Source organism: Serinus canaria, chromosome 2, assembly GCF_022539315.1.
Source record: "Serinus canaria isolate serCan28SL12 chromosome 2, serCan2020, whole genome shotgun sequence".
NCBI classification, from domain to species: Eukaryota; Metazoa; Chordata; class Aves; order Passeriformes; family Fringillidae; genus Serinus; species Serinus canaria.
In genome coordinates this window covers 39,008,896-39,036,539 of record NC_066315.1, presented here as the reverse complement: position 1 = coordinate 39,036,539, position 27,644 = coordinate 39,008,896, and the positions used below count along the sequence as shown (strand labels likewise).

At 39.2% G+C, this 27,644-nt stretch overlaps 1 protein-coding gene across 7 annotated transcripts in view; it reads right to left on the bottom strand.

Moving 5' to 3' along the window:
* Window positions 1–27,644, bottom strand: part of RARB (retinoic acid receptor beta) — a 321,234-nt gene that overhangs the window by 51,466 nt on the left and 242,124 nt on the right. For all 7 annotated transcript variants that reach the window (XM_030231742.2, XM_030231950.2, XM_030231763.2 and 4 more), the window contains one exon: window positions 15,505–15,653. In XM_030231742.2, the coding sequence (XP_030087602.1) occupies window positions 15,505–15,653 (149 nt within the window). The remainder of the gene's footprint in view (window positions 1–15,504; window positions 15,654–27,644) is intronic.

Sequence of the window (27,644 nt, the reverse complement as noted above, 5' to 3'; positions counted from 1 at the left end):
ATTCCCAGTTGCACAGCACTTTTCCAGGATGTCTGCACTGTCTATCACACTTTGGAAGCCATGGCTTGCAGAATAAACAAATTAATTGTCTGACATTGTGGCTGGAAACGACTGCTGGCACAAAATGGAAGCAGCTACAACAATAAGTAAAAAAAGGCTCACTGCCAGAAAGTAGGGAAATTGTGCTGATAATATATGTCAGGGCAGGACAGGAAAGTCTTTGCAAAAACAAATTTCAATAGCTGGTAGAGAGCACCTAGAAATGCCAACCAGCCAGTGGTGGAGGAACTCAGCACCAGCCCGCCCTGGGAAGGGCTCTGGCTTTGTCTGTTATTGCTGGTATTTCCAGCTTGCCATCCACACTTCTGCTTGTCTAGCCATTTATTCTGCAGATTAAGAGCAGCTCTAAGATTCTATGGCCAAAGAAACCTAAATTTGCTCTTGAAACTAGTGTGGCAGTGAATTTAATTCTTTTTAATCAACAGAACTCAAAATTCAATAAAAAGAAGCAGCTGTCATCCCACATCTTGCATATGGAAATACAGACCTCTGGATTTAAGTGCAATCCTCTATGGGCAAAAAAGGTCTATTATCTTTTCGTTGTTGTTACACAAATGGAAAAGTTGGAAATATCCCAGGGTTTTCTCATTTCTTAAAAAGAGAAAAGGGCCCAAAGGACAGGATGAGCAGATGAAGAACATGTTGCTCTTTTTTAAGCTACCACAGAGGGGATACTTGTTGCAACTACAAAAAACCTGCAAAAACTACAGCAAAGACAGAGCAGGCCATATTTGATAAATCCTAATAGTTTCTAAGGTGTAAAAGGTCTTATGGACTTCACAGGCCAAAAAAAAAAAAAAAAAAAATTATGATGACAGAGCTTGAAGAAAACTGATCATGGAGCTAGTAATGCCAATTAGCCATTAGCCCCTGGGGAGGCTTGAAAAAACTGCCATTTTTTATTGTTCCCCTCGCCAAAACATATTCTGATTCCACAAACCTTGGTTTAATGTGAAAAACATTCTATAAACCATCTAAACATTGACTACTTTTTTTTTTTCCTGGGGAGTTTGAAAGACTTCTGCTGGCCAGCTGGCAGAGACGCAGCTACCAACAAAACAGGGGAGATGTATTCCATCAAGTGCAAATCTGCAACAACCAGATTCTTCCAGCGAGGGTACCACGGCATCCCTAGGACTACGCACGTATTTTCCACAATTTCGATTTTCACTGAACTCCTGACCTTTTTAGCAAACATGTCAAAGTCTCCAGACAGAACAGTCATCACCTTGAAACAATATGTGAGGGGAAAGAACGGCTGAGATTTTCTGCTTCTCCACTTCAGTGATTTAAACGGAGAGGAAGGCGCTGGTATGCGCTTCCATCTGCTTTTTTCAAATTAAGGAAAAAAAGGAGAAGGAATGCATATAATTAAAAAGTTACAGTTAACTTCCTTTCAGTCGTGTCTGTAGGATGATTTTTGGCCTGCTATGAAACTCCAGATGGGAAGAGTAATGAATATAATTTAATACAAATAACAGGAGATCAAAGAAGTGCTTTTCTGAGTTATTTCACACAGTTTAATGGAGAACTCAAGAATGAATTATTGCATTTTGCTGTTGTTTTATATTTTTGTTTATGCAAATCAATTCCCTTTAACCAAATTTGTGAAGGATCAGACCTACAACCCAATAAAACCATAAAATGTCACTAGGATGGTTGTACAACTGGCTAGCACTTATCCAAAAGGCTGTATGTTGCTAACTGCTCATCGTTTTTTTCCTCTCTTCCCCTCCAGTGCCTCAGGATTTATACCACCAATTAAGACAATAATGAGTGCCCCAGGTTGACCTCCCAGGAGCAAGAATTAATTAAGCGCAGTATTTCTTCGTAAAGAATGACACTTTTCCAAACCATTTATGTAGCTGCCCTCCTGCATGGAAGCACAGTATCACAGAAGACTTCTCAAATTGTTATCCCTCAATTGTATGACTGATTTTGGTTTACAATCATAATTTGTGTCTTTCTTTTTATCCACTGGGTTTTCAGATGGCTGGAGCGGGGGCACCATCTTCTATGGACAATGTCACAATTTTACTAGGACACATATAGGTTGTTGTTTTTTTTTTTTTTGCACAGAGCTACAATGGAAAGATATTAAACAACAGCTACTCTAACAAAGTAGTGGACCTCCTAGTAAAAACAAAAAAAAATCTCCGCCAAGATCAGCCCCTGCAGTGACATGTAGATTCCTGCAGCAGGCAGGACAAGGAGAAGACTCATGTTAGCTATGCAATTACCATGCTGCAAGTACTTGTAGCAGTCTCTCAAATTAACCTCTCCATTTAGCTGCTTGGCAGAGATGGAAACGTGAAGAGGAAAGGGCAAGCTCAAACACAACCCTACACAGGAGAAAGAAGGTGTGTGTGTGTGTGTGTGTGTGTGTGTGTGTGTGTGTGTGTTCCAAGGAAATTCCCAGCACAGGCAGGCTTTGTGTCCTCCTCCTTTTCCCCTCCCAGCCTTCCCCACAAAGGCTTGCAGAGTTCCCGCACATATTTGGCAGCAGAGTTATTTATAAAAGAGGCAAAGGGACTTGATTTAATTGTCAGCCGATACAAAAATCCCTGCACTTCTGCACCATCTGAAATTTATAGCAGCACTAGTTTCTTTCCTGCTATCAGCAACCGAATGTTTAGAGCTCAGCTGAAATAATAATGCAAACTATGCCACAAATATTTATATATGCCTGCAAGCTGGCTGAGGAGCAATTCCCCTCACGCTAGCAGAGATCTGCACAGTTTGCCTGCACAGCCAGCTGTTCCCTGCTCTCGCCCCAGCTGACCCGGAGCCAGTGCAGCAGCCAAGCCTGAGCCTGGCTGGCTGGGTGGGTGCTTGTGGGTGCTGGCAAAGAGCTGGCCCCTGCTTACCTTCAACACCCAGCATGTTTCTATTCTCTTTGTCTAACCTGGGAGGAGTTTTAAAACACGCCCGATCTGCAGCAGAGAAGTTTCTGAGGAGGGATGAAGTGACGTATGAAAATAATGCAGAAAGCAACTTAAAAATACTCAGATGAAATAACATGGACATAAACATGCCAAAATAAACCAGATGTCTTGAGCATTATGCTTCCTGGTACAGTTTTCAGGCATCTATCTGAATGACTCATCCACACACGTTCACTATCTCCCTGTAATTTTTTTTGCTCTTAGTTTTGACAGTTGACATCTAAACAAATATGTTGCACCAGATCTCTTGAAATCTGGCAAGTAATATCTTGTACTTACTACTTTATGCTGCACTCTCATTCCCCTGTGTTCGGCAACGAAGAAACTCTGCTAATATTGAACTATGCACTAAAATCCTCTAAAGCCTAGAGTTTAGTGAAACTTGGATGCCTGGAGACTAGAAAACAGAGTTCAAGTAAACACCCAGAAATATGCAAGTCTGGCTCTCTAGTACTGGCAGTAGTCAAGGAAAATTACCTTTCCACACTGCAGCTGAAACTCATTACGAAAGGCGACAGCAGAGGGATGAGTTGGAGCTGGACCAGCTTGGAAAACCCACCATTTTTAAGAGTGAGATAGTGGCCATATCCCCCTGCCCAGTTTCCATACACAGTCAGAGCACCCACTGTCAAAACGGTCTGGACAACATAGGAAAGCAGGCTGAGAAAGGTGGATGAAATGCAGTCTGTGCAGGGATTAGCAACTGCAGAAACAGACTAAGAGGAATCAACTGACTAGTTCCTCCAAGAAATAAAGACTCTCAGGGTAACACTAATCAGAGAGATGCATCTTGCTGCAAACCCCAACACAAATCACAGAAAGATGCTGAAAAAGCATCGCAGGACAAAGGCAGTGCTGAATCTGCCTTGCCCAGTGGATCATTCAGCCAAGCTGTAGGGAATCAAGGGAGAGTCTCAGACTGGGCAACTTTGATGATGAGAAAACATGACCTTTCAGAGATGAGTGAATGAACTGGAGCTGATTAATCTAACACAGGAAAATCTTAGCAAGATGTTTTCCTGTTTTCTCCCTCCCCTGCCAGACTTCAATCAATGGCCAGATTCAAGCACAGAGCTCACAGAATCACAAGACGATCATTCTTTCAGTTTACGAAAATCACATGGATTTAGGGTGAGATGAAAGATTGTTTTAGTTAGTTCATCCATTTGGTTCCATTTGGATGCTCTGCTTACATCTCTTCTGTTCATCTAACACTCCCTTTTCTTTCCTTTAAATAAAAATATGTAGTTTTCATTTTTGTTTCTGTACATGTAATGACCACTGCGCATTTGTGCATTAGTATCAACAAATGCGGACTGGGCAAGATCATTTGCAGCAGCATCTCTGAAATGCCTTGATCCTCTGATTAAAAACAAAAAAAAACAAAACAAAAAAAAGGTTGTGCTCATTCATTAAAAAATGATGGGTTGCAGAGCTCTCTCTCTTATAGCTTTGTTTAAATATTGCTAAATCTGGAGAACTGCCACTCTTTTGGACCAGCAGAAAACATGTAAGGATCACAGCACACACTGAAGTGAGGACCTAATAATTTGCATATATACTTATCACAGGTGCACAGGGCTCCAAGCAAGGCAAGCACTCCAGAGACAGGGAAGACCTCTCTCCTGTTTGGAAAATTCATCTGGAGAGCAGCCAGAGAGGACTTGCAGGAGGAGTGAACAGTAGCCCATTGGAGTGGTTACACCACAGCTATAAATCTCTGCTTTCCCTGTTAAGCGCCTGGGAGGAGGGAGACGGAACTGGCCACAGCTGACAGTAATGGGTCCCATTAAATTGTCGCTTTTAAAGAGACTCTAAAATGAGAACAAACTTGCTTCATAAGCATTTGATCAGTTTGCCTGACACCAGGCAATGGCAGACCCTGCTCACGTGCACTGGCTGGGGGCTGCTGGCCCTCCCCTCTGGCAGCTGAATAGCTGGAGTGAAATCACTGACTGCATTTACAGCCAACCAAATCTACATTTTTGGCACTACTTGTAACTGTGTCTCACCTTATAATTTATGCACCCATTATTCTAGACTGGGGATCCAGAAACAATATACTTTTCCCCTCTAAAATACTGTATCATGATCTGCTTTTTATTGCATAGTAACTTTTCCCACTGAAATATATTAAATGAGAAATTTGCCATTTGCATGGCTACATGAAATCATAAGGGACTTAATATACAAAAATCTTTTTCTACTTCTCAGCTGTCTCCTGAGTTGAGCTGTGGAAATTGTGGGGGCTCCTGCTTATTATCAAAAGGAAAAACAATTTATGAGTAGGGATTCTGAATATTTGGCAAACCAGCTGCAGCAGCACACCACTTTAACAGTTTCCATGCCAACATACCAAAAGTACCAATTGCAGAATTGGGTGCATGACTACTTTAACACTACAAGTTTTCATAACAGGAATACTGAGATGCACAGGTGTCACACCTAGAGGTGTCCCCTGTATATGGGAAGTTCCTCTGAAATAATAGGAATGAATTTGCATATATATTTATTACAAGTGGACAGGGCTCCAAGCCTGTGGACAGTTAATAAGAATAATAAGGAAGAAGGATACAACATGTATATAATTTACATGATTCTCAGGAGACAAGGTACCCATATCTCAAGACTACAGTACAACCTAGATACAAAGAAAGAAAGATAGGCTGTAATCTCAGTTTTGTCATTTTCTGCTCTTTTGAATGGATACCCAAAAGTGAAAGTTTTTTTAGCAAGGCATTTGTTTTGTTTTACAGGGTGAAGAAAAAGAAGAATGTATATTATAAACAAATTGGATAAAGAATCTCTAAAGCTGACTTCATTGGAAATACTGAATCTTGGAAAATTACATCCAGTTGTCTTTTCTGCTACGGCACAGACAAAGACCAGCTCCACCAATCTGAAGACCAGCTCTGGGATCCATGGTGCAAATTCAATTGCTCTCCATTTCCAGAAGAATCTAAAGCAAATACCCTTCTAGGAAATTTTCTCAAAGGAACACTTCATTCAGTATTAGAAAGAACCTCTGTTTTCATTATCAGGTCAGTCAGCAAGTGCAGATGGCAATGGAAGGCTACTTTCCAAGGCCTAAGTATTTCTGAAAATTGGGAAGCTGACCCTTTACAAACTGGGTGATGGTTCACAATAACCAGAAAATATAGATAGGTATATATTTCAAAGTAATTACAAAATTGTAGCAAAGAGCACCTGAGTATCTATTTAATAAATAAGTGTGAACAGAATTAGATAAGGATTTATTCCATTTTCTACCATTATGAAACCCCTTAATTTTGGATTTACTTCTCTAAGATGAGCCAATTAGAAAGTCTTTAAGTACTTGCTAAGAAAAAATCAAACTACAATTTGAAAAGATGCCTAAAGCAAGAACAGCAGTAACTTCAACCATCTCACCAGCACCAAAATCACACTCAGCCAGAACTACTCTTGGCAAGCTATTCTATTCCTTTTTCCAACAGGAAAAACAGTGCACTTTCTTATGGGGTGCAGCAAGCTATCCTAAACATTCAACAAATCAATTGTATATCATTCTCTATCAACTTCTCATCAACCAGATTTTTTTTTAAGTTCCAGAGTTAAAAAATGAAAGCTAGTTCATTGTAATTTTATACATTTGTAATTGCATAAATATGGCATAGTATTAAAAAAAATAGGCTAGTACTGTTATCAGAAGATCTCACAGTATTTAATTTCTGAAATGTTTGTGCTGATATCCTTATTTTCTTATTTGCTGGATTACATCTGTAAACAATACTTTTAAAGATCATATTACAAAATATTGTGTTAAATGTGGTGGAAAGCTGCATTTTTTCCTACACTTGTACAATTTGTGGAGTGTGCACAGAACAGCCTGTACTCTGCAACTATAATTAAAGGCCACATGTGCTCCTTAAACTAATAGAGAGGTATGAAATTGATTGACAAGATGAGAACAAAATAAAAGGTTTTTCCCTCTTTCTAGTGAAGAAAATTGAAAAAGTAAAACCCATTAGAACCTAGTGACAGGAAAATAAAAACACACTCCACATTCCCTGCATGCAAAGCAGGGGACTTCTCAGCAGGCAAGTGTGCTAGCCTGAATTGCAGCCCACCTGCTTCTGGCATCTCTAGTCATACCTCACGGTGTGATGTGCATAGACAGCAGTTTTATATGTGGATATATTGTACTTAATTCTGCTGAAGGTGTTGTAAACCACACACATTACTGATCCAGTGTGAGCCTGAGCTCTCTCAGCCGTTTGCTAATAAGCCATATCAGCTATGGGCAGGTGAAAGCTGGATGGAAATGTGATAACTACATCTACAAGGACTCTTTACCATCCATTGTGGTGTTAGAAATGATGATTCAATTCCAGCAACAACATGTACATACACATATAAATTTGAAGTTTCTTATTTTTACAGTGAATATTCCAAAACAGGGAAAGGCATGGACACTACCAAAACAGGAAGACTTAACAATTTTAGTTTATTAATAACAACAACAACAAAAACCCCGTAATTGTAATGGACTAGTTAGTGCCCAAAGACTCTGAAAAGATATGCAAGGTCAGCAGGCATGAAGGCTACATTTATATTGGGAAATGCTCCTGCGAACAGTCATGGGCAGTATGGCTTGCTGGCATACAATGGGAAAGTCCACATCTACCTTAGATATCTTCTTCTGACCTCTGACATGGGACAGTTGTATCCAAACTGTCCACAGGAGGTGACTGCCTGCAGGAGGAACATCACTTGCTACCAGAAACCTTCAAGGTACACATCACAGCAGAGCTGTGCCCCAAAACGTGGCTGGTCACCAACACACCAGAGATCAAGAGTCAGATATTGCTGTTCTTTTTTGAGAAAGCCTTTAATGATGGTATCAGGAATTTTATGAGAGAACGGAGTGCAAGATTTAAGCCAAACAATTATACATTGTTATGTGACAGTTCATGGAAAATAAGAGAGTGAGTACTTTCCAGCTCCTCTTTCCACAGGACATTAGCCCTTATGCTCACAAATAAGTGGAGCAGCAGGGCTAGCACAGTTAGAAAGTCAGTCTGGGGTAATCTCTGTGCTTTTATAGCATCAGCATGGTTGCCAGAAAAAAATACAGTAATTAGCAAAAAAACAACTATTCTCACAGTTTAAGATGAACCCTGGTTTATGACAAGGGGCAGGGTAAGAGGAAGATTAGCTGTGGATGTAGGTGCTGTACCCTCATGGAGACACTGCTGCTCTTTGTCCATCTCTGCTCCCAGAAGCCCATCACAGGGGAGCAGCTGAGCTATAACCCACAACCTGGGCACAAAAAACTGGAAAGCATACTTGGCACACAACACAATTTACATTTTTGCTACCTGTTGTGGTAAGGAAGTAATTTTATTTCTTCATTTATGGCATTCACAAAACCCAGACAGAAATTTTAATAAACCTGGTAATTTTTTTTTTTTTTTGTTCCCAATTCCATCTATTTCATCACTTTTTCTTGCTCTCAGAGTGCTTCCAACTAATACATGCGTCCCATCTTTTAAAATCAATTCAGGATCTGTCAAAAGTTTTGTCTACCAAACAAAGAAACAAAAACATAACAAAAAATAATTAAAAATTTACTGAAATATCTACCACCTTTTTCACGGAGCACCTGCCCTTCCTGGGTTTGTTATCTGAAAAGCTAAAATTTCAATGATGGCATTAAAACAATCAGGTCTCCTCTGATAGCACAAAATGAATAAAATTTCCAGGGTTTCAGTACTACATTTAAAGAAGTTGCAACTCATTTAGTGTCTTTCTGCATATGGCACTGCTTTCTGCAAATGAATGGCTTGGAATGTTGCTATGCTACAAAGTGCTTACAGTTTAAGATCAGATTATATTAATAGTATGCAGAAATGTATTTCGAAATACATTTTTCACCTTCTAAAAAGTATTGTTGATTTAACTGAAACTAGGAGCAATTTTCTGTGATTTGAGGAATTTTTCATAGCTGTGCATGGATGACAGCATGCATCTCTACTGCTGGCACTGTCGCTAACACAGCCTAAATGGAGACGAATACAGCTTGATCATTCAAGCTGATCTATATTTTCCTTTGAACCAACAGAAGCTTTTCCCATTGCATTGCTGCAAACAATGTTACTTCTTTCCCGGATACAAATCATGCTGTGTACATGTTTTCAAGTTTACGTTTCTTATTTTCTGTTTCAGTTGTAGGTGATTAAAACATGCCAAGAAAACAAAACCAAACAAATACATGGAATGTTAGTTAGCTAGCTTTATGAAGTGTGCTTTTATTTTTCACTGCTAAATAGCTGAGAAAATTCTATGTCTGGATCCTTAATTCCCCGTAAAGAGGCATAAATATAGGCTTAAACATAATTATATTATAGCTAGAAGCTAACATGTGCAAGAGTGGTGTTATCAAAAAGAACTGCAGCTTATGATCCCTCCACAATCCCAAACTGCCTAAGAAAATGCAAATCTGTTCTCACATGATGTAAGAGACATTATTAAAATGAAAAGGCATCTGTCCCAAAGGACACTGTTCCATAAAGGGAACTTTTTTATAACAATCCATAAAATATTTTAGGTTCTCTCAGCAACATTTCTCGCAGACCAAAGCATAATATCATAGAATCAGGATATCATTGAGGGTGGAAATAACATTCTTGCCATCAAATTTCAAACAAACAAATAAAATGAAAGCCAGCTCCTTTCTCTCTCTCTCTCTCTCTCTCTCTCTCTCTCTCTCTCTCTCTTTCTCTCTCTCTGTCTCTCTGTCTCTCTGTAGCATTTCATAGACCAGTTGTTGTACCTATGCTGGTCAAGGATTCATGGCCTGCAATAGGGAAACCCCAAGCCTCTCAGCATCCAGAGGGACATAATCATAGGGAACTTCATATCAGAGAACATTAACTCAGTTGTGCTTGGGCACCTAACCCAAAGGCTCATGGGGACAGGCTGTTCTAGGGGGTGACCCAGAGCAGATCTAGTTTAGATGCTTTGAATAAGCAATCAGGAGAGCTTCTCTCTCTCTTAAAAGACTGCAGAAAGCTCAGCCTTAGGCAAGTAATTTTGGGCCTCAAGTTGAGTAGTGGGACTGCCTCGCACTGCATCTGCAAGTGATTAAGTTAAAACTGTAACAAAATGACAGCTTTTCTCCTAAGTTTAATATCGTAAGCTTAACAATAAATTTGAATGAAGCAAAAAGGGTTTCATTTTCTCTTTTTTTTCCCCTTGTGTGTATTTTGCCTTTTTTGGGGAGTCAGTCCTACAAAATTACAGACCTGAATGTCAAGGTTTATATCAAAGCCTATTTTTTCATATTGCTTCAAGTCTTTTCCATAATAAAAATACATATTTGAGTAAGGAATATGTCAAACAAACAGACATATTTTCAGAGCTGAAGACGCTTGAAAATGTATTTAATGTGGCTACCCTTTTAATTTAATGATCTCACATTAGATGTGATTCTATATGAAAACTCTGATGGAAGGAAAGCTATCCTTATTTTATGATAAAGGCCAACTTGGGATCACTCAGTATTGAAGCAGATTTATCTACATTTTTGTCTGTTAGCATCAATAACAGGCAGAGAGGCATCTTCATCATTCAGACAAAACTGCTGGACCGTAAACCTACCCTCTTATATGCTGCGCTGTCTTCTCCCATGAAACTGCTCTAGGCATCTTTGCTGCCCACCGAATTCAAGCCAGTAATCCGGGCAGGACTGTCGGCAGAGGAATGCCGTCTTTTAAATGCCCAGAACAAGAGACAAGGCTTTCAGAGACAGCTGAAGCCGCCAGAACACCAGCTTCTCCTCCTCACCCACACAATGATGGCATTGTGTGGGGAATCCAGCCCACTACTCTCAGTCCCCCTTTCTGCAAACCCGGCTACAACGACTGAAGTCAGGACCAAAGAGCTGAGCGCTTGGTGAGAGTCAGCCCTATAACCAGTCGCACCAGCTGGATAAATCCAAATTGCTTATTTTCAATGGAATTTGTTTGCGTGCTGTCTAGCAACACCCAGAGACTGGTGGGGGGGTGAGAGAAAAATCTCAGAAGTCTGTAACTGAGGTCATGAAACAACATAAGAAGATTGCAAAACCCATCTCTGAGATGCCATGCAGTTTACAAAATGGAAAAGTTGTAAATAAGCTGAATATTGTCAATGTAGTCTTTTACACATAAAAAGATGGAATGTCTATGGAATTTTTCTTACAAAATACAAGTACACTGTGAAGATCAGTTTGATTTTGAAACTCACATACAGAAAGCCTATCACCAGGTATGAGGCACACACACTTCTGTGTTTTGTGTAAAACCCAGAAATAAACACAAAAGCATGGTTTTGGGATTTTTTATAACCACTTTGAAATTCCCCCTGTGGTTGACAAGTGCCTTTTATGAAATACTCCATACTCTAAAAACCTTAAATTATTAATATATCAACACAAGCCACAGAACAGTCTTCCTACTACAGCACAGTATTGAAGACTCCAGTAATGAATAAGACAGCAAGGTCACTAAAGTATTTGGCAAAGGAGGTTAGGAGGTTGTTCTCTGGTACCTGGAAAAATAAGAACTAAGGATGACAGTGAATGGGAAAAGAGGAAGGAAGGACAGGAGAAGGCACCAATCCCATGTGAGAAGACTACAGCAATGGTTTGACAATTAAGACAGCTGAAGCCAGATTCTCAGATTCTGGAGAAAAAATGACAACAGATCAGGTAAAATAGAATACTACAGATCAGAAATTATGTCATCATGGCAGGATGTCTGAAAGAACTGACATTATAGTTGGTGATGACACAAAGAGAGGGTGGAAAGTTCTGTCTTCATGAACTCTGTGTCCAAGGTAGCAGAGAGGTGAGCAAGATGACACGCCAGGGAAAGATGGGAGGGGAGAAGTCAGAGAGAGGAGTACTTTGGAAATTATCCAACAGTTGGTGGTAGCTGAGGGAAGATAAAATTTATAGCACAGTGTTTCCCAAATTGAACATCACAAGGTCATAGTCACCATCCACAGGTCTCCAAGGGCTCCTGGCTGGAAGGTCTCAATTAAAAATACACCTGTTATAAGCAGAATATTGCCATGACATCCCCCATTGGTCTACCACAAAAAGAGGTCAGTAAACAAGGCTTTTCTAAATAGAAAACCAAAGAACTGAACCTTGGGGAATGGCATCAGGAAGTGGATAAAGAGCCATTTAAAGAGATATTGAAAAGTCAGCAAGGAAAGAGCCCTGAAAGACAGGAAAAAGAAAGCCTGATGAATCAAAGGCAGCCATCAACCCAAAACCTGATGGATAGAAAACTGTTCCTTGCATTAGATGATGACTAATAATGATCACTGTGGCAGCCGCTTCACTGGAGCTCAAAGGAGAAAGGCAAAAGAGAAGGAAACAGAGAGAAAACTAGAAGAAAACCAATGGAAAGCCAGCACAGAGAACCAAAAGATCAGGGTCCTAATTAGGTAAATATGATGGGAGCAGAGTTTTCCATTTGTGTTTCCCTTGGGAAACAAGGCTGCCAGGAGTTCAAAATTAAAGGTAAATGAGTCAGAAAGGAAAAAAGAAAAAGACTGGAGAAAAGGACTTAAGAACAGAGGAAGGTGCAAATGCAGGAGAAAAAAACGAGTGAATTTAAGATTTAACATCACAGAATGCAGATTGCAAATCTGATGAAGAAAGAAGAAGGGAAAATAGAAGTGAAAAAGGAGAAAATTGCAACACAGTCAGATGAAAAGAGAAAGAAAGGGATTGGTTGATATTTTAGTCTAGCTTCTTATGGAATGAGATTGTCTCTCCCCATCTCAACAGCGTCTGAATATGCTGGTCAGCTTCAGTGACAAATCCTGAAGAAAACAGCTCCTTGGAATTGCGTGGAAATGTGTCTTCAAAAGGGTAGTGAATCTGAGTTTCCTAACAGCACAAAAGGCTGTAACATGAATTCTTCCTTGTTATTATTGCTCCCTTGATTTACCAGAGAATCAGCATGAAGCTGCAGCTCCATACCAAGCAGAAGCCCTCACTGAAACACAGGCTCTCCAATAAACTTAGGTTAATCAACTGAAAGGCAGAGATCCACAGGAAAGAAGGCTTCCTCAAGCAGCAGTGCTCAGTTCTCAGTGCTTACTGAAATTTGCAAAGCAACTGGCTATTTTTTGTAGGAAGAAGGCTATAATGAAAAGAGGTGCATGAAGAGCTAATATTGAGAACAGAAGGGGAAAGCAGACTTGAGAACATGCAGAAGCCTGTATGGACACAAACCAGAAGTTCAAGGTGGTAGTTTTCTTGAGGTACAGGACCAACAGCTGATGACAGTATGAAAGCAAGTGCAAAGATGAAGGAAAAGAAAAATAAACCAAACAGTCAAAAAGGGTTCAAGAGAAAAGGATAACATTTTTCAGAGAAAGAGTGGAAACTGGCAACACAGGTTTCTGAGGTGGCCTCTGGTGTTGCTGTCTGCTTTCTGCTCTCTGCTGACATCCAGCTCAGACAACTTTCAATAGCAAATGTAGCACCTGAGGGACCTGTGCTACGTCCCTGTCCACCAAAGGGACCTGTGGTTGATTCAGCAGCCACATCATGTTCTTGCAATTTTCTAGCATTTGCTAAGGAATTTGGTTCAATCCATGGAAGAGATTTCATAAAACCTTAGTCCAACCTGTTGCAGAGCTAACATCAACAAACCCAAATATTACCAGTCTCAAGCAGCCAAGTTACTACTTTGGAATCTTGTTATTTCTCATAGACTGACAGGCTTTGTGTAACTAATCTTTTTTTTCTTCTTCTTTTAACATCAGCTATTGTTAAGTGCTGAATTACCCCATCTTGCAAATCAGCAAATAAGTGAAGATAATATTTCTGTTCTTGTTGAGTAATGGCTAACACATTACAAGATGGATTTCCTCATGTATTTTGACAAGTGAGATCTTGCTTAATTATTTGTGAAAATGCTTTGCAGTAGGCCAGTAAAAGTCCTACAGTGTATTTTTGGATATTTTTCAAAAAATTAATTCTTAGGGACATGTGACCTTTCTGACCACAGTCTGCAATTATGTCTGTTCTTAGAGGTAACGTGGGTGAGCAAGTTACACTACCAGCATTTGCATATTAGCATCTGAGTATGATGAGATTTACCACTTAAGGAAATCAGCTGCAGCACATTCTTTCCATAGTTATTCTTAAAAAACAGTTAAATTTTGGTAGTTTTGTGTTATCTAAAAGAAAAAAATACAGACAGGACATCCAAGAAAAACCTCTGTACCAGAAAGCAGTTCTAAAACTGAGGTGAGATTAAGAAGTTACTTTCACTAATTCAGTCTCTACAGTTATAAAGAGGGGGGAAATCAGATTTCAATCCTTTAGTATTTTGTCTAATGACCAACCCAGAACTATTTTAAAGGCCACTAGAATGGAAGAAGTTGAAGGTTCAAAGGATAAAGTAAAAATGGCTAACTGCACACTATCTGAAAAATATATCATTTCACAAAAATAAACCAGCAAAATTTTTTTGTTAATTTATTCTAAGAACTTTATTTATATGGCTATAGCACCTGTCACATTTTCAGCATGCATTAGTACTGTACTAAACACTACACATCTATTTTAAGCTAAAGGATGAAAATCATAGGTATTTTCTTTAACTGTTAAGAAAGATCATTGCACTAGGGTATGCTAAAAAAATTTATCTGTGAGACCATCTGCCCTATGATATCATTCTTTCCCATTTTTCACTCTACCTTCTTCCTTGCATGCATGGAAGTGCACACAGTATGCACACCTCCAATAACCTCCATACAAACAAGGTGTAGCTAACATTTGTTCTCTGCTGGGTGTCTTCTCTTCAGGTATATTCTACTTTTGAGTGGTGTGCTTTATTATTTCATCCTATGGACAGCCATCAATTCATGCTCTGACAATCACGGCAGAGGAAGGCAAGTGGCAGATGAACCAGCAGTGAAGTCTGACAGATTAAATTTTACAAATACAAACCTGCTAATCCTCAAATTCCCAAATTGATTTGAGATTAGTTACATAGCTAGAGACTACACCAAAAATTTCCAGATGATCAGATCTTGTTCCCAAATTCCACCCCCTGAGTACAGAGAGGTAGCAGCACACAGAAAAAGGCCAAGAGCAGCCAAGGGCCGTGTGAGATCTCAGGGAATATCTGACCTACAGATGTACAATGAAGAGTCTCAAAATGTTTTCCATTTATTCTTTGATCATGTCTACATCTATGACCACATTCTCATGAGAGTCAATAGTTAAGGAAGTCCCTGAAAGACATATTTGGCAGAAGTTATGAAGGGAATTAATTCCAAGAATGATGGTAATTTACTTGTCTTTAGTCGTGAATCAGAACTAAGTCATGCAAGAAAGTTACAGCTGTCTTTGAAGACAATCAAGTCACACCAAACTGGGTTGCTTTATCCTTCTCCTAAGACGAAATGCAGCCCTATAAAAGGAAAGGGAGATGATGGCACTCACCTTACATCCCTCACAAGCACTGACACCATAGTGATATCCAGATGACTTGTCTTGACAAACAAAACAGGGCTTGTAAACACGAGGGGGTGGAAGTGGTGAAGGAGGACTCGGAACAAGTTCCTCAGAACTGGTGCTCTGAGTTTCAACTGCTACAAAAGAAAAACAAAAAATTGAATGATTCATAATAATTTTGAATAAATTACTATAAATAACCATATTGTAAGTATCAATATTTTCTTTCCATAACAAACATTAATTTGTCTTTCCTAGTAAAATTTAAAGGGAGCTAAGCAAGGCAAATAATGGCAGGACTACCTCCTACAGCCTCAAAACTGCATTTTAAAGTACTCAATAATTTAGATGTAATGCACGAATCTTACCAGGCTCCCAAAAAGGACAACTTAGAGCTTATGTTCTGGTTTTAGCCTATTGAATTGTATAGCATCCATGTGTGCAGGTTGGATATCAGCCTTTAAAGGGAAACTGCAATTGGTACCTAATCTTGGAAGAGTTTTTTAATATCTTGCCTTTTTCTAGCTCAGTATGCAATTCTGACCTAGCAGGATAGCAGCACATATCAGGATATATGTAAAGAGTGTGAAAAGAGAGAGAGAGCTGAAGTGAAAATTACCTAAACAAGTTTTTCTTTTTCTTTTTAAATCTGTAAAACTAGCACAACACAGCAACACTTCCTTACTTACCTTAGGACCTGAATATCAGGAAACCTTGCTGAGAAAAAGCTACTTATATATTATGATCCCCACATCCCTTTATTGCCTTAATATTTCTGGATGGTCATTTGTTTTGAGCCTGTTGAAAAGCCAGTAACCCCTTTCAGGGAAAGGACGTGAAAGCTCTACGATGCAAGACAAGACATGTGAACTACATCTTTCCAAAACATCTGCATTAGTTTTCTGTGATATGCTGTCATCATTCCTCACGTTTATTGTGGATGTGCAATACGTTTTCATGTTTCACCTAGCCGTCTGCTGCTTCTCAGATAAATCCCTCTAACTTTTCAACAGACATATAGGAATGACAGGATCTGTGAACTCAGATCTAGCCAGAAATATTAGGCACTATCAGCAGAGCTAAATCTCCAGAGTACTAACAGCAGGCCCTAAAGAATATTACTCAATGGAAAAATCTTAGACAAGATTTACTGTACATTATATTTTTCAGATTACAACGATGATACATTTGTATTAAACTCATGATTCATTGTCAACCCATGTGTTGCCGAATTCACAGAGGGCATCACAGCACATGAGGCAACCTCTGATTACCCGTGAGAGAAGGGCTCCTTTCTGCCTTTTTTCCTTGGGTTAAGCTAGTATCAACTTCAAGGACAAACACTTCTTGAGAAGAAAATAAATGCTAGAGTAAAGTATTAAAGGCTCTGATCTAAGCAGAAATTTATTTATATATCTAACGATAAGGAGGCTGTGAAAAAAAAATTATTTATTGAAATTTATTTATATATCTAACGATAAGGAGGCTGTGAAAAAACAGAAAACTAAAATAAGTCAAATAACATGGCTCCATAAATTGTGACATTAAGACAATGTCCAGAACTACAGTCATCTTCTTCAGTATTAAATAAACTGAACTTGGCAAGCATCTATGTGTTCATACTGCACCAAGCAAACTTTAATGAAGATTTTTCTTAATGAAAACTTATATGAGAATGATCATTTCTTTTCAACAGTAATTTTTGGTATTTAAGAGAGATAGAGAGTGCTCTGTTATTGATCTCTACACAGCCACCCTGCTTGAATCAATAATCTATTAGTACTTCTAAATTAAAGTTAGATTCATCAAATGCCCTTGAGAAGCCTCAAACATTCCTTGCCTTATTTCATGCTCGTACATGAATTATGGTGGCTTCCAATGAGTCTGTGGAATGACAAAATTTTAGCTTTAAAACTCCAATACCAACAGACAATGTGTTTTGTATTAGCTCATTCAACTTTCCTGGTCCACTTAAAAGGCAGTTTTTAGGATCCCCATGGGAAAACAAGGTTGTGTCATTCAATAAAACAACTGCTCTCCTGCAATCTTTCTGTGATTTCAGTATGGGGAAAGCAGCCTTTCAGGAATAATACTGATACACTTCTGTTTATTCATCAATTCATCCTAAACAATGTGTTCCAATCACAAACAGTATTGTACACCAGAGAGGTCTGTCAGGCACTGTAGAAAAAACAGGAGCTTGTGATATCCAGAAGAGATTATGCAACCAACTCAGTTCATAAATACACAACACAGTCAGCAAGTGAAGTGTTTAAGGTATTGCCAGAGAATATTTTTCAGGACAATTTGAAAAGGTATATGATAAGGAAAGAGCCAACAGAAATCTGAAGATCCTCCCTAAAACTCACATATACATGTGCCACTAAAAGGACTTAATCTACTAAAAATAAAACTTGCATTAGCTGAACAACTGTCTAGGGGGTTTGGTTTTTTGGTTGGTTTTTTTGGTTGGTAGGTTTGGGGTGTTTGGTTTTTTTTTTGTTGTTGTTGGTTTGTCTTTGTTTGGGTTTTGTTTTGTTGTTGTTGTTTTTTGTTTGGGTTTTTTTTGGGGGGGTGGGGTCTTGATGGTGTGTTTTTGTATAATAAAACACAGTTTGGTCACATTCACTTTTGACCACAAGCAAGGTGTGCAGTTTTCTGGAGAAGCTTGAACCTGGGTTCAAGCCATGCTTGACTCTTACTCCAGTTTCTGACTTACCATTCTTCCTTGGATTTAGCTTTTGTAATTCTTATGTGAAAAAAAGTATGCAGGGCCTGGGCAGAAGTCCTGCACAGGCATCTGTAGCAACTCATGCTCAGCAGGTATAAAGTGTTATTTTTGCAACATGTTGACAGCTAATGGATGCATGACAGCAGAAGCTGCTTTTTTCTATGCATGTCCACACAAGCAAAAGGGAAAAAAAGAAAGTATGGTGGATGAATAGTCGACTTTTCCAGAAGAAGCATTTTTAAAGCAGTCCTAGAACTTTAGGAAGAATTCAAGAAGGAAAAAAAGAGAATTAAAAAAATGCAACTTGTTTCCTTGCCCTGCTTTTTTGTCCTATGGGATGTGACACTTCAGGATCCCTGCTCACCTGAGACAACAGAGCCTGGTGCTGTCACCCAACACCTGAATGCAGCTTAAGCACACAGGGACTCTCAAACAATCGGTCACTTCACAATTCCTAAGATGTCTGAAATTTTTCTAAAGGTTAGATAAAGTAGCAGATAAGATCTTTAAAAGCACAGCGTGCTTTCTGAGAGCTAATTTACTGCCAGCTAAACCGTGTTGACAGATGGAGAAGGTATTTTATTTTGAGACCAACAAGAAGCAGTCAGGCACTGCAAAATGCTTCATGTTCTTCTAGAAGCTCAGATTATTAAGCTTGCATGTTAATGCACACTTTGGACAGTTGAGTTTTAAAAGAATAAGAAGTTGTAAAGCAAATGGCATTTCCTGGATAGCCTCAAGGGAATTTTGAATACTGAGCTCAGGGTCCCTGGTGGGAAGCCGCAATTTCAGCTAATTAGGGTGAATAGCAAAGTGTTGCATTTGGTCAAAACATTCTGTTAACCCTCATTTTTGTTGGCACCAACAAGAGTCTGGATTTTTTTGCCTTTTCTTTTCTTTTTCTTTTTTTTTTTTTTTTTGTGAATTCACTGCAGGAGTGCAAGGCACTCAGCTCACATACATTAGGCAGAAAGTCAAAGGAAACGCCAAAGTTCAACTAAAGTACAAGTAATTAGAACCAGATTCTCTGCTGCTTGTATGTGTGCATTTCATTGTAGAAGTTATTTATAAGCCTCCAAACATTTGAAAAAATAACTATATACTGTAGATCATTTAATTTTTATGTCTCGTCTGGAAAAAAAAGTCTGCTTTTAATCATCTTCCAGGAAAGAGCCAGGAACTGGGAAAGTGGGTCTCTATTGTTTCAATACAAATTTCTCTCTTTCATGTGCCACATAAAACTATACTATAAAATTAAATCCAAAATATCATTGACTTTGCCCCCCCCCATTTTTTTTTCTTAATAAAAAACTTCTTTGAATTTGTCATGCTTAAATAGTTTGCATTGTTATGAGGGTTTGGGTTTTTTTAAACTCTTGTTTGGAAGACAGACAAGGGGAGAAGAAAAAAAAAAAGAGTGAGAGAGAAAGAAAACATTATCGTGGAGACTTGCCAGCCTTGACTTAGTAACCTGGCCATGACCCTCCAGCGAGTGTGTGTTTGACCCGGTCACACATGACTCTAGCTGCGTACTGTTGCTGGGTTATAAGTCCCAGATATTTTTACCATATATACAACAGGTGGGGATCACAGACAACAGAAAGAGGAAAACAAAGTCTCCCCTTGTGGGAAGACTCCCATTTTCTCCCTTGCAAAGAATAGAAGCACAAAGCAAAGAAGTTGTGCTACTGCTTCAGTACTGGCACTTGCTGAGCTGGATCTTGTTTTCCCCCCGGGGGTGGATGCACGGAGGTGGAGTGGGCTGAGAGCAGGAGGACCAAGGAAAAGGCTCAGGGGAAGCCATGTGCAAATGTTAATCAACACAGAACAAATCACCACAGTCAAAAATCTTTCCTTATAGAGCTGGGAATGCATCAATGTTCGAGAAGGAATGATTTTTATTACAAGTGAACACAACATACCTGGATTAAAACCTACAAAAACTGCAGATTGAGATATTATTACCAGGATTTTCAGAAGTACATAAGAAACTTTGTTTTCCACATTTGAGGGTTTCCTTTTTATTTATGTCTTTGTATCGACACACATATTCCTTAAAGCTATGATGTTAGATATATTTATTATATTTTAATTCTTGGTTACAATTTTTGAAGCAGTAATTTTAATCAAGTCATGCATCTCTACTAGACTGACCTTAAAAAAAGGGTTGGTATTATGGAAGAAAGCCAAAGAAACCCTCTAAAATCTACTGGCTTGCATTTAGTTTGAAAAGGGGCATTTTACTTTCAACAGGGACATCAGAAGATGAAACTCCATGACCTTGTTTCTTTTTAAGAGTGCCCAATCAAAAACGATCCTTTTCTGTTACTTTAAAAGCTAATAGAGAGTATCTAACAGGTTTCCACTATGTGCTGCTAGGGATTCATACAGTATGATTAAAATAACAACAGAACTAGAAAGAGGTAAAGGTTACAGAGCTCAGAAGCCCGCTCTGCAAGGACTGGACTAATGGACAAAACTGCATGCAAGGTCACCTAAAAGGGGTCTCAGACCCAGGGCACTTTAAGGGCCATGCAAAGGGCAGAGGCTGCTGCTGCCAAAACTATCTCAGACAAGGTGCAAGTCCCGATAGGCGCAGCCGAGTTGGCAGGAGTTCTCTAAAGCTGAAGTACTTTTGCTGCTACAACTCTTGTCAGCTAAAGAGCGATAGGGACAGCTGGCTTCTGTCCCAAAGCATCTGGGAGAAGAGGGGTCCTGCTGAACTCTGCCCTCGCCTCGGAGTACAAGAAGCAGTGAAGCACACTCTCTGCTCTGATATCCTCACCCTAATGAAGTTCCAAGTACAAATTTAGCCATTGCTCCACTGCAGCCAGACATACCATCAGGACAGTATTTTCTTCCCCCACCCTTCTGCATCTCATGCATTTAGACAGTGCACTATTTTGGGCAGGGCCTCAGAATGTGCTGCACAGTAACTGGCGCTGCAGGACTTTCCAGTGATACTCCAATTCAAATAATGGTAATGATCATGATCCTGCCAAGTCAAAAGATATTTGAAAGAATGAACCCTGAAAGGCCTCCACAGCCTTGGGGGAAGACATTACTTGCAAAGCAGGTCCTTAGAGCGCTTTCATTTTAACTATTGAAGCATTTCAATGTTAAAACACATACTAAATTTAAAGTATGATTTGAAAAAAAAAAAAAAAAAAGCTTCATATTCAACAAATGCCTCGTTGTGTATATACCTAGTTGTATTTGTCAACTGACAGAAAAAAAAGTGTTTACACTCCTTTGCTGCATCTTCCCCAGTTAAGAACTAGGAGAGAGAGAGCTGCATCATATTCCTTCATGCCTTTCATCAACAAAATTGCCAAGTTTCAGTTGCAAATCTGTAATGTTAACCAGCAGAGTCGTGTAACATAAGTCAATGGAGTCAGTGGATACTGATCTTGGCCATACAACAGCATTGCCCTTTGAAACCTGTATTCATACCAGGTGATTAGGGCCAAGAAACAGTTTAGTATCCTACTACCAGCATAGCAGAGGTATCCAGATTTTTTTGTTCGAAGTTAGATAACAACAACATCTATCTTCTGGTTATTTTTCTGTTCTACTCTCATAATATAATTTCTGTTATTTAGCAGCTAACTTTTTCACAGATTTTATTATTCCCCCAAATAATTTCTATCTGTTGCCCATTGAAGAGTAGAGATTCTTTTGTAACATACTTTTCTGTTATGACACAATTTGGCCTCTTTAACAATCCATTAGTTAAACATGGCAATTCAATCCCCTGACTTTATGCTGGCATTTAATAAGGCACTCCAGGAGCCCCACCTGCCAGCACATCTTCTGGAGTAATATTACTGCACAGATTCCCTGATTGACTCTCCTCAGACACTGCTGTCCCTGGCCACACAACAGCACCAGCACTGCTTCTGGTTCCACCATATTTAGCAGTGTGAAAGATCCTTCTCTTTTCTGCTTATCTGATCTACAAGCATGGTCCCTGCCACTCCAGTAGTGAATAATCCATGAGCATTTGTATTTTTACCTCTGTAATACCTAAGTGAGATAAGGGAAGAGCTATTCTTACTTTACAGACAGGAAAGAGAAGCACTGACAGTGAAAGAGCTTTATTTGCTTGCACCATAAATTCCTAGAAAAATGCAAGCAGAACCCAACTGGGATTTTTTTTTTTAAGCTCTCTACAGCACAAAGCAGTGTCCTCAGAATATAGCCTTACATGTCTCGCTCTACATTTCATATGGGATACATGACAAAGCAGGGAATTCTGTTAAGTTTGTGCTTGGCTCCTCTGTTGCAGGGGCTTTGAAGCACCCCCAAGTCTGCATGTACACCCCACTCACCTGCCCATTGTGAGACAGGACAGGGCTGGGTGCTCCCTGCCTCCAAGAGCCACTGCTGCTGCCAGCAGGGAACTCAGGAGAGATGATGAAACCTTGCCTTTATTTTCTGATCTCTGCAGCCAGCTGAGAATCAGCTTTCTATAAAACTACCATCATATATACAATTACACAGGAGTGCCCTAGCAGGGAATGGACTTGCCTGAGAGAAACCCTGAATCCTCTCCTGTACTGTCCAAGCCTCACATACCACCAAGATGTTAAGTCTGAATCTAGCAGTCTTATAAATTAAATATATATGACCTGAAAATCACCAACACACAATCAGGTATTTCTGAAAGAAAACACCCTAAAAAACCTTTGTCTGAAACTGCTGCATCTTTTTGCTGTGTCCCACAGGTACACAGGGGGAGCTGTCACTGCAACCACTTTTGATACTTCTCCCAGCAGAGCCACAACTTTTTGCAAGTACATTCTCTACACACATATTTACTACAGTTAGCAGTAAAGGACAACGAGGGGGCTGCAGCTGCTCCATAGGTTTGCAATTTCTGGTTCTCAAGCACCAGCTCCACTGAACCCTGAGGTAGTATGTATAACTAACATCACCTTTTCAAAGAAAATTATACTGCTTTTCAGGCGGACTTTTTTTTTTTAACAGTTATGTCAGCAGAGCAGTTCTACATTTGGGTTTATGTGTCCATATAGCCAGATAGATGTATTTACACCTGAGCAAACGTGGAAAGCAGAAAGCTTGTCAGAATTAATTATATCAGGGCCAAGAACTGCATCTGGTTATACCTGTGTTACTCTCAAGACAGCGAGACCTAATGACGTGCTAGTAACTGAGAACAGGAGCGTCTTTCGCTAAATAAATGGCCAGGCAGACACCATGAGTGAGCCAGGGTGAGAGTAAGAGTAGAGACAGCATGGCCGCAGGGTTTGGCAGGCAGAGTTTACAGGGCAGCAGCTCATCACTTTGTATTAGGAGCCTACCTTCGAAATGAAAAAGAAAACATGTTAAATGAAAAAAATAAATCGTATGGAAAACTGAAGAAAAACATCCGAAAGATGCTAGCTCTGTGGTTTTTTCAGGTCGGTGATTTTCTGCCCGTCCATTACCATGCAAAGCCACATCAGTCTCGAGTGAAAATTCTGCATTACTGCAAAACTGAAAAATAGGGTCTTCCTTAAAAAAAATACATAATTGTGCCATCATCTGTGTGAAGTTAGATTTTCCTTTGAAAATGAAATTTTCTTACAATTCATACCCTGGCTGCTTCACCTGTGAATTCCTGTGGTCAGATCTTTATGTGGAATACAGTGGCATAGGCAAAGAAGAGACACAAATGTAGAGAAGGTGAGAACTCTGACCTCTTATTCTTTATGAAAAATAAGCCTGTTTCTGTGGCCTATTGATACAAATGTGATGTAACAAATTCAGTGCTTTCCCTACTGGATCAAAAATTTTAAGAAAAAGCCCACTGTAAGGAAAGAAACACTTAAAAATAAAAGGGGTCTGATCCTTTTTTTCAGCTATGTTTTATGGTGTTGCTACTCCACTAATTCCAAAAAAAGACTCTTGTAAACATAAATGGGAGAAAAATCAGATCCAGTATCCTCAGTAAGAAATGAAAATTGCAAGGGCAATGAAATAGTTGATATAATCTCTACACACATCCAGATATTTTAGTAAGTCATAAAGTCTCCATTTATAGTTATTAAGTGTTTTATAATGTTTTAAGGATTTTTATTTTTAACTCTTTTCAAGCATTGAAACAGAATAATTCAGAGTATTATTCTAAAGGAATGATTTTTTTCTTCAGAACTCACCTCCTATCTAAGTTGGTATTAGTTTTTGGTATTACTATGTCTGCCAAATAATTATTTTATTTTCTGTATGTTCAACATATAACACTAGTCATCATGGCTTTTTGCTGTGGCTTGAATCCAGCAAGAAAAGGAGTGTTTTAACATCTTTAATCATGTAATACTATTACACAGTTGTTCAGTACCACATGGACAAAATGAAGCTATTGTGCTCTCTTTGGAAATGCCATAAAACTGACTTGCTGTGTAATATTTTACATATCATTTCATTTCTCAAATTTTAGGACCATTAGTTCAGAACATTCTGATCTTAAAGTGTTTTCAAATCTTAAAATTAATAGAGTGACTCAACAAGAGCCAATTCAGTGATCAAAACTACTTCAACTTAGTAGAGTAGCAGTTAAAATGCTTATCATTACAATTAATTTGTATTACAGCCACACTGCTGGATATCACTAATTGATTTATATACCCTCTTTCTATACCCATTTACAAGGGCAATTATGAACTCCATCACATATGTTTAAATGGGATACATTAGAACATTATCTGGAAACTAGACTGCTGAGCTTAAAATCCTTAAGAACAGGTAAATTCTTCATTAATGGGTATGTTATCAACTCACTACAAATGGCCTGTAACCTTTTAAGGCAGCACATGATGCTAATATTTTACTTTTCATGGGCAGTTGGAGGTTGGCTCCAATGATGAGCTCCACCGCTATCTTTAATTGTTTTTAAAATTGCATATTATAGGCAGCAATAAACACAAATTAGTATTATACCATCCACAGCTTTCTGCAAGGCATGGTTTCTATAAACAAGTTAAAATGCATACATCTGTAAATAATAAGTGTAAGTATGCTGAATTTAATGAATAAGGGCACTAAAAGAAATTGAACAGTAGGGGTTCAGCAATTAGAGTAACTGCCCATTTTATTAAAAATGTATTGTTTCCAGCTTTCACTTTAGAAGGCTTTTATTGCTTTGCTAATTCTAAGTTTTGATTTCCTTTGAAAAGGATGTCTAATTCCTTACTTTTCTTTGACAGCCCCATCACACAGCACTGGCCTTTTTTACAAGGCAGTGGACAATTGTGAAGCTTTATATCTCCTTCCTGGGGATCTCACTCTCAGGCCCTCGCTGCAGACCTTTGTTTGGCATTATGCCACCCAGAGGTATGATTCCTTATCAAGAAAGGTTTCATGGCACAACGAAGCTGGGATGAAACTTGCTGGACCAGCACACCCCAGGCAGCCACCCTTCAGCCCTTTCCCAGAGGTTACCAACACTCTGGCATAGTGGGAAGGGGAGGAGCACACTTCCAGCTTCCCAGCCATGCCCCTGCAACCCAGTGCCATTTGCTGAAGCTGGCAAGGCTCAGGCCACAAAATGGAGCCATGAGTTTCCTGCTGCTGTTCAGCAGCAGCCTGCTGCAAGAGGACAGGGCAGTGTGTAGACTGGGAGGAGCAAAGGTAGCTTCTCAAACCACACAGATATCCCAGTACACATCTCCCACACCCCAGCCTCACTGCAGTGAACCCCTGTGCAATCCTCGCTTGTACATGCATGTTTTACATCCATGTAGCTCACTTTCCAAGTGTTAAGATTATTCCTTACACTAGCCTAATTGCACCCACGTCGCTGCTCTGTGGGGGTATAATTAAAACAATCCATTATTTCCATTTAGACATGACACAATAACAGGAAAAATATGGCTTTCATCACTTGAGCTTATCTGCAAATAGGACAGTCAGACCAAAACTTGACCTTTCTAACATCCTACAGCACACGTACATTTGCAACATCTGAGACCAAAACAGGGACATACTCTGTCCTCCTTCGTCCCCTCAGCCTGCCAGACTAGGACAGGGCAATACTAAGAGCAGCTCACCCCAACATTTCTGATGCTAATGAAAGTAATTCCAGTTTATAAATATTTAAGAACTCTGTCACTATCTTTTGAGAGAGCAAATGAAATATGGAGTTTATCAAGCTGTAATACTCACCTGAGTGGAATTTCAGTATTTTAGAATTGAGTTAGTACCTGCCAGACTAAAAATGGTAACACAGTGGGGAAGGTAACATGAAAACTAAGACACTAACAAATTTCCTTTCCTTGTAATTCACAGTACCTTGACATTGAGTTTATAAAATATTTTGATCTGGTTTTTTTTTTTTTTTACTTATAATTTTCCATCAGTGCAATTAACATGGCAAACACCCATTTGCCCTGCTCACAGTAGGTTGAGCAAAAGCTGAAATCTGGGAAGAAGTGTGGTGTCCCAGAGCCAACTGGTAGCAGTTCTCTTGATTGTGGCTCAGAGCACACTTCCACATTCTGCCTAGAAGAGCTAAGATCAATAAAAAAAGACATTCACAAGAGCCTAGCCTATTTCCCAATATTCTGTTTTCCTATTCTCTACCTGCAGTAGATTTTCCTACTGAACTGCTGAAATGAGGAATACTCCTAATTTTATCTGTATGTTGTCTGTCATTACTATTCTCACTCAGAAGAGAAAAAAATATGCACACGCTATAATTCAGGAAAACACATATGTGCTAACAGTATTTCCTGGTCACCTGGTCTTTCTTATTCAATACCTGCCTTCAGCAGTGATTCCTTTTTTTCCCAGATAAGCTACTCAAAACTGACTGCAATATCCCTGCCTTGCAAACAGGAAACACGTCAGACATACTTTATATAGAATATGACAGAAGGAAAGTACTCTGTTTCCGAAGAACTGAAAAAGCAACATTCAGTCCTAGTAGCTGATGTCCCAAGAAACTTAAGGCAAAACATACTCTGAAAAAGTGAAGTTACTTTTCCCCTATGAGGTTAAAATACAGAAGATCTCTGGTTACTGTGCTCTAATAATTTTAAAATGTCTATATTCTGAACACTCACTACTAGAATACACATATAATTATGTTTTATAAAACATACCTTTTTTTTAGGGTGAAAAAAGCCCCTTTTCCTGCCATGTTTGAGAGATTTGGGCCATTATTTTCTGAGAAATTAGGCTAATATTTACAAATGCTTTTCCAGTTGTCACAGTTCATTCAATGCAATCTTCCCAAACTTTCTGAAGGACTGCTTTGGTGCCTCTGCCAATACCCAAAGGATTCTGAAGACACAGCAAAGTATTACTGTCAACACACCAAGGCTATTAAAAAATGTAGATAGCTGTGAAACTGTCTGTAAGATTACCCATTTCACTTGAAGGTCCAGAAAACCTC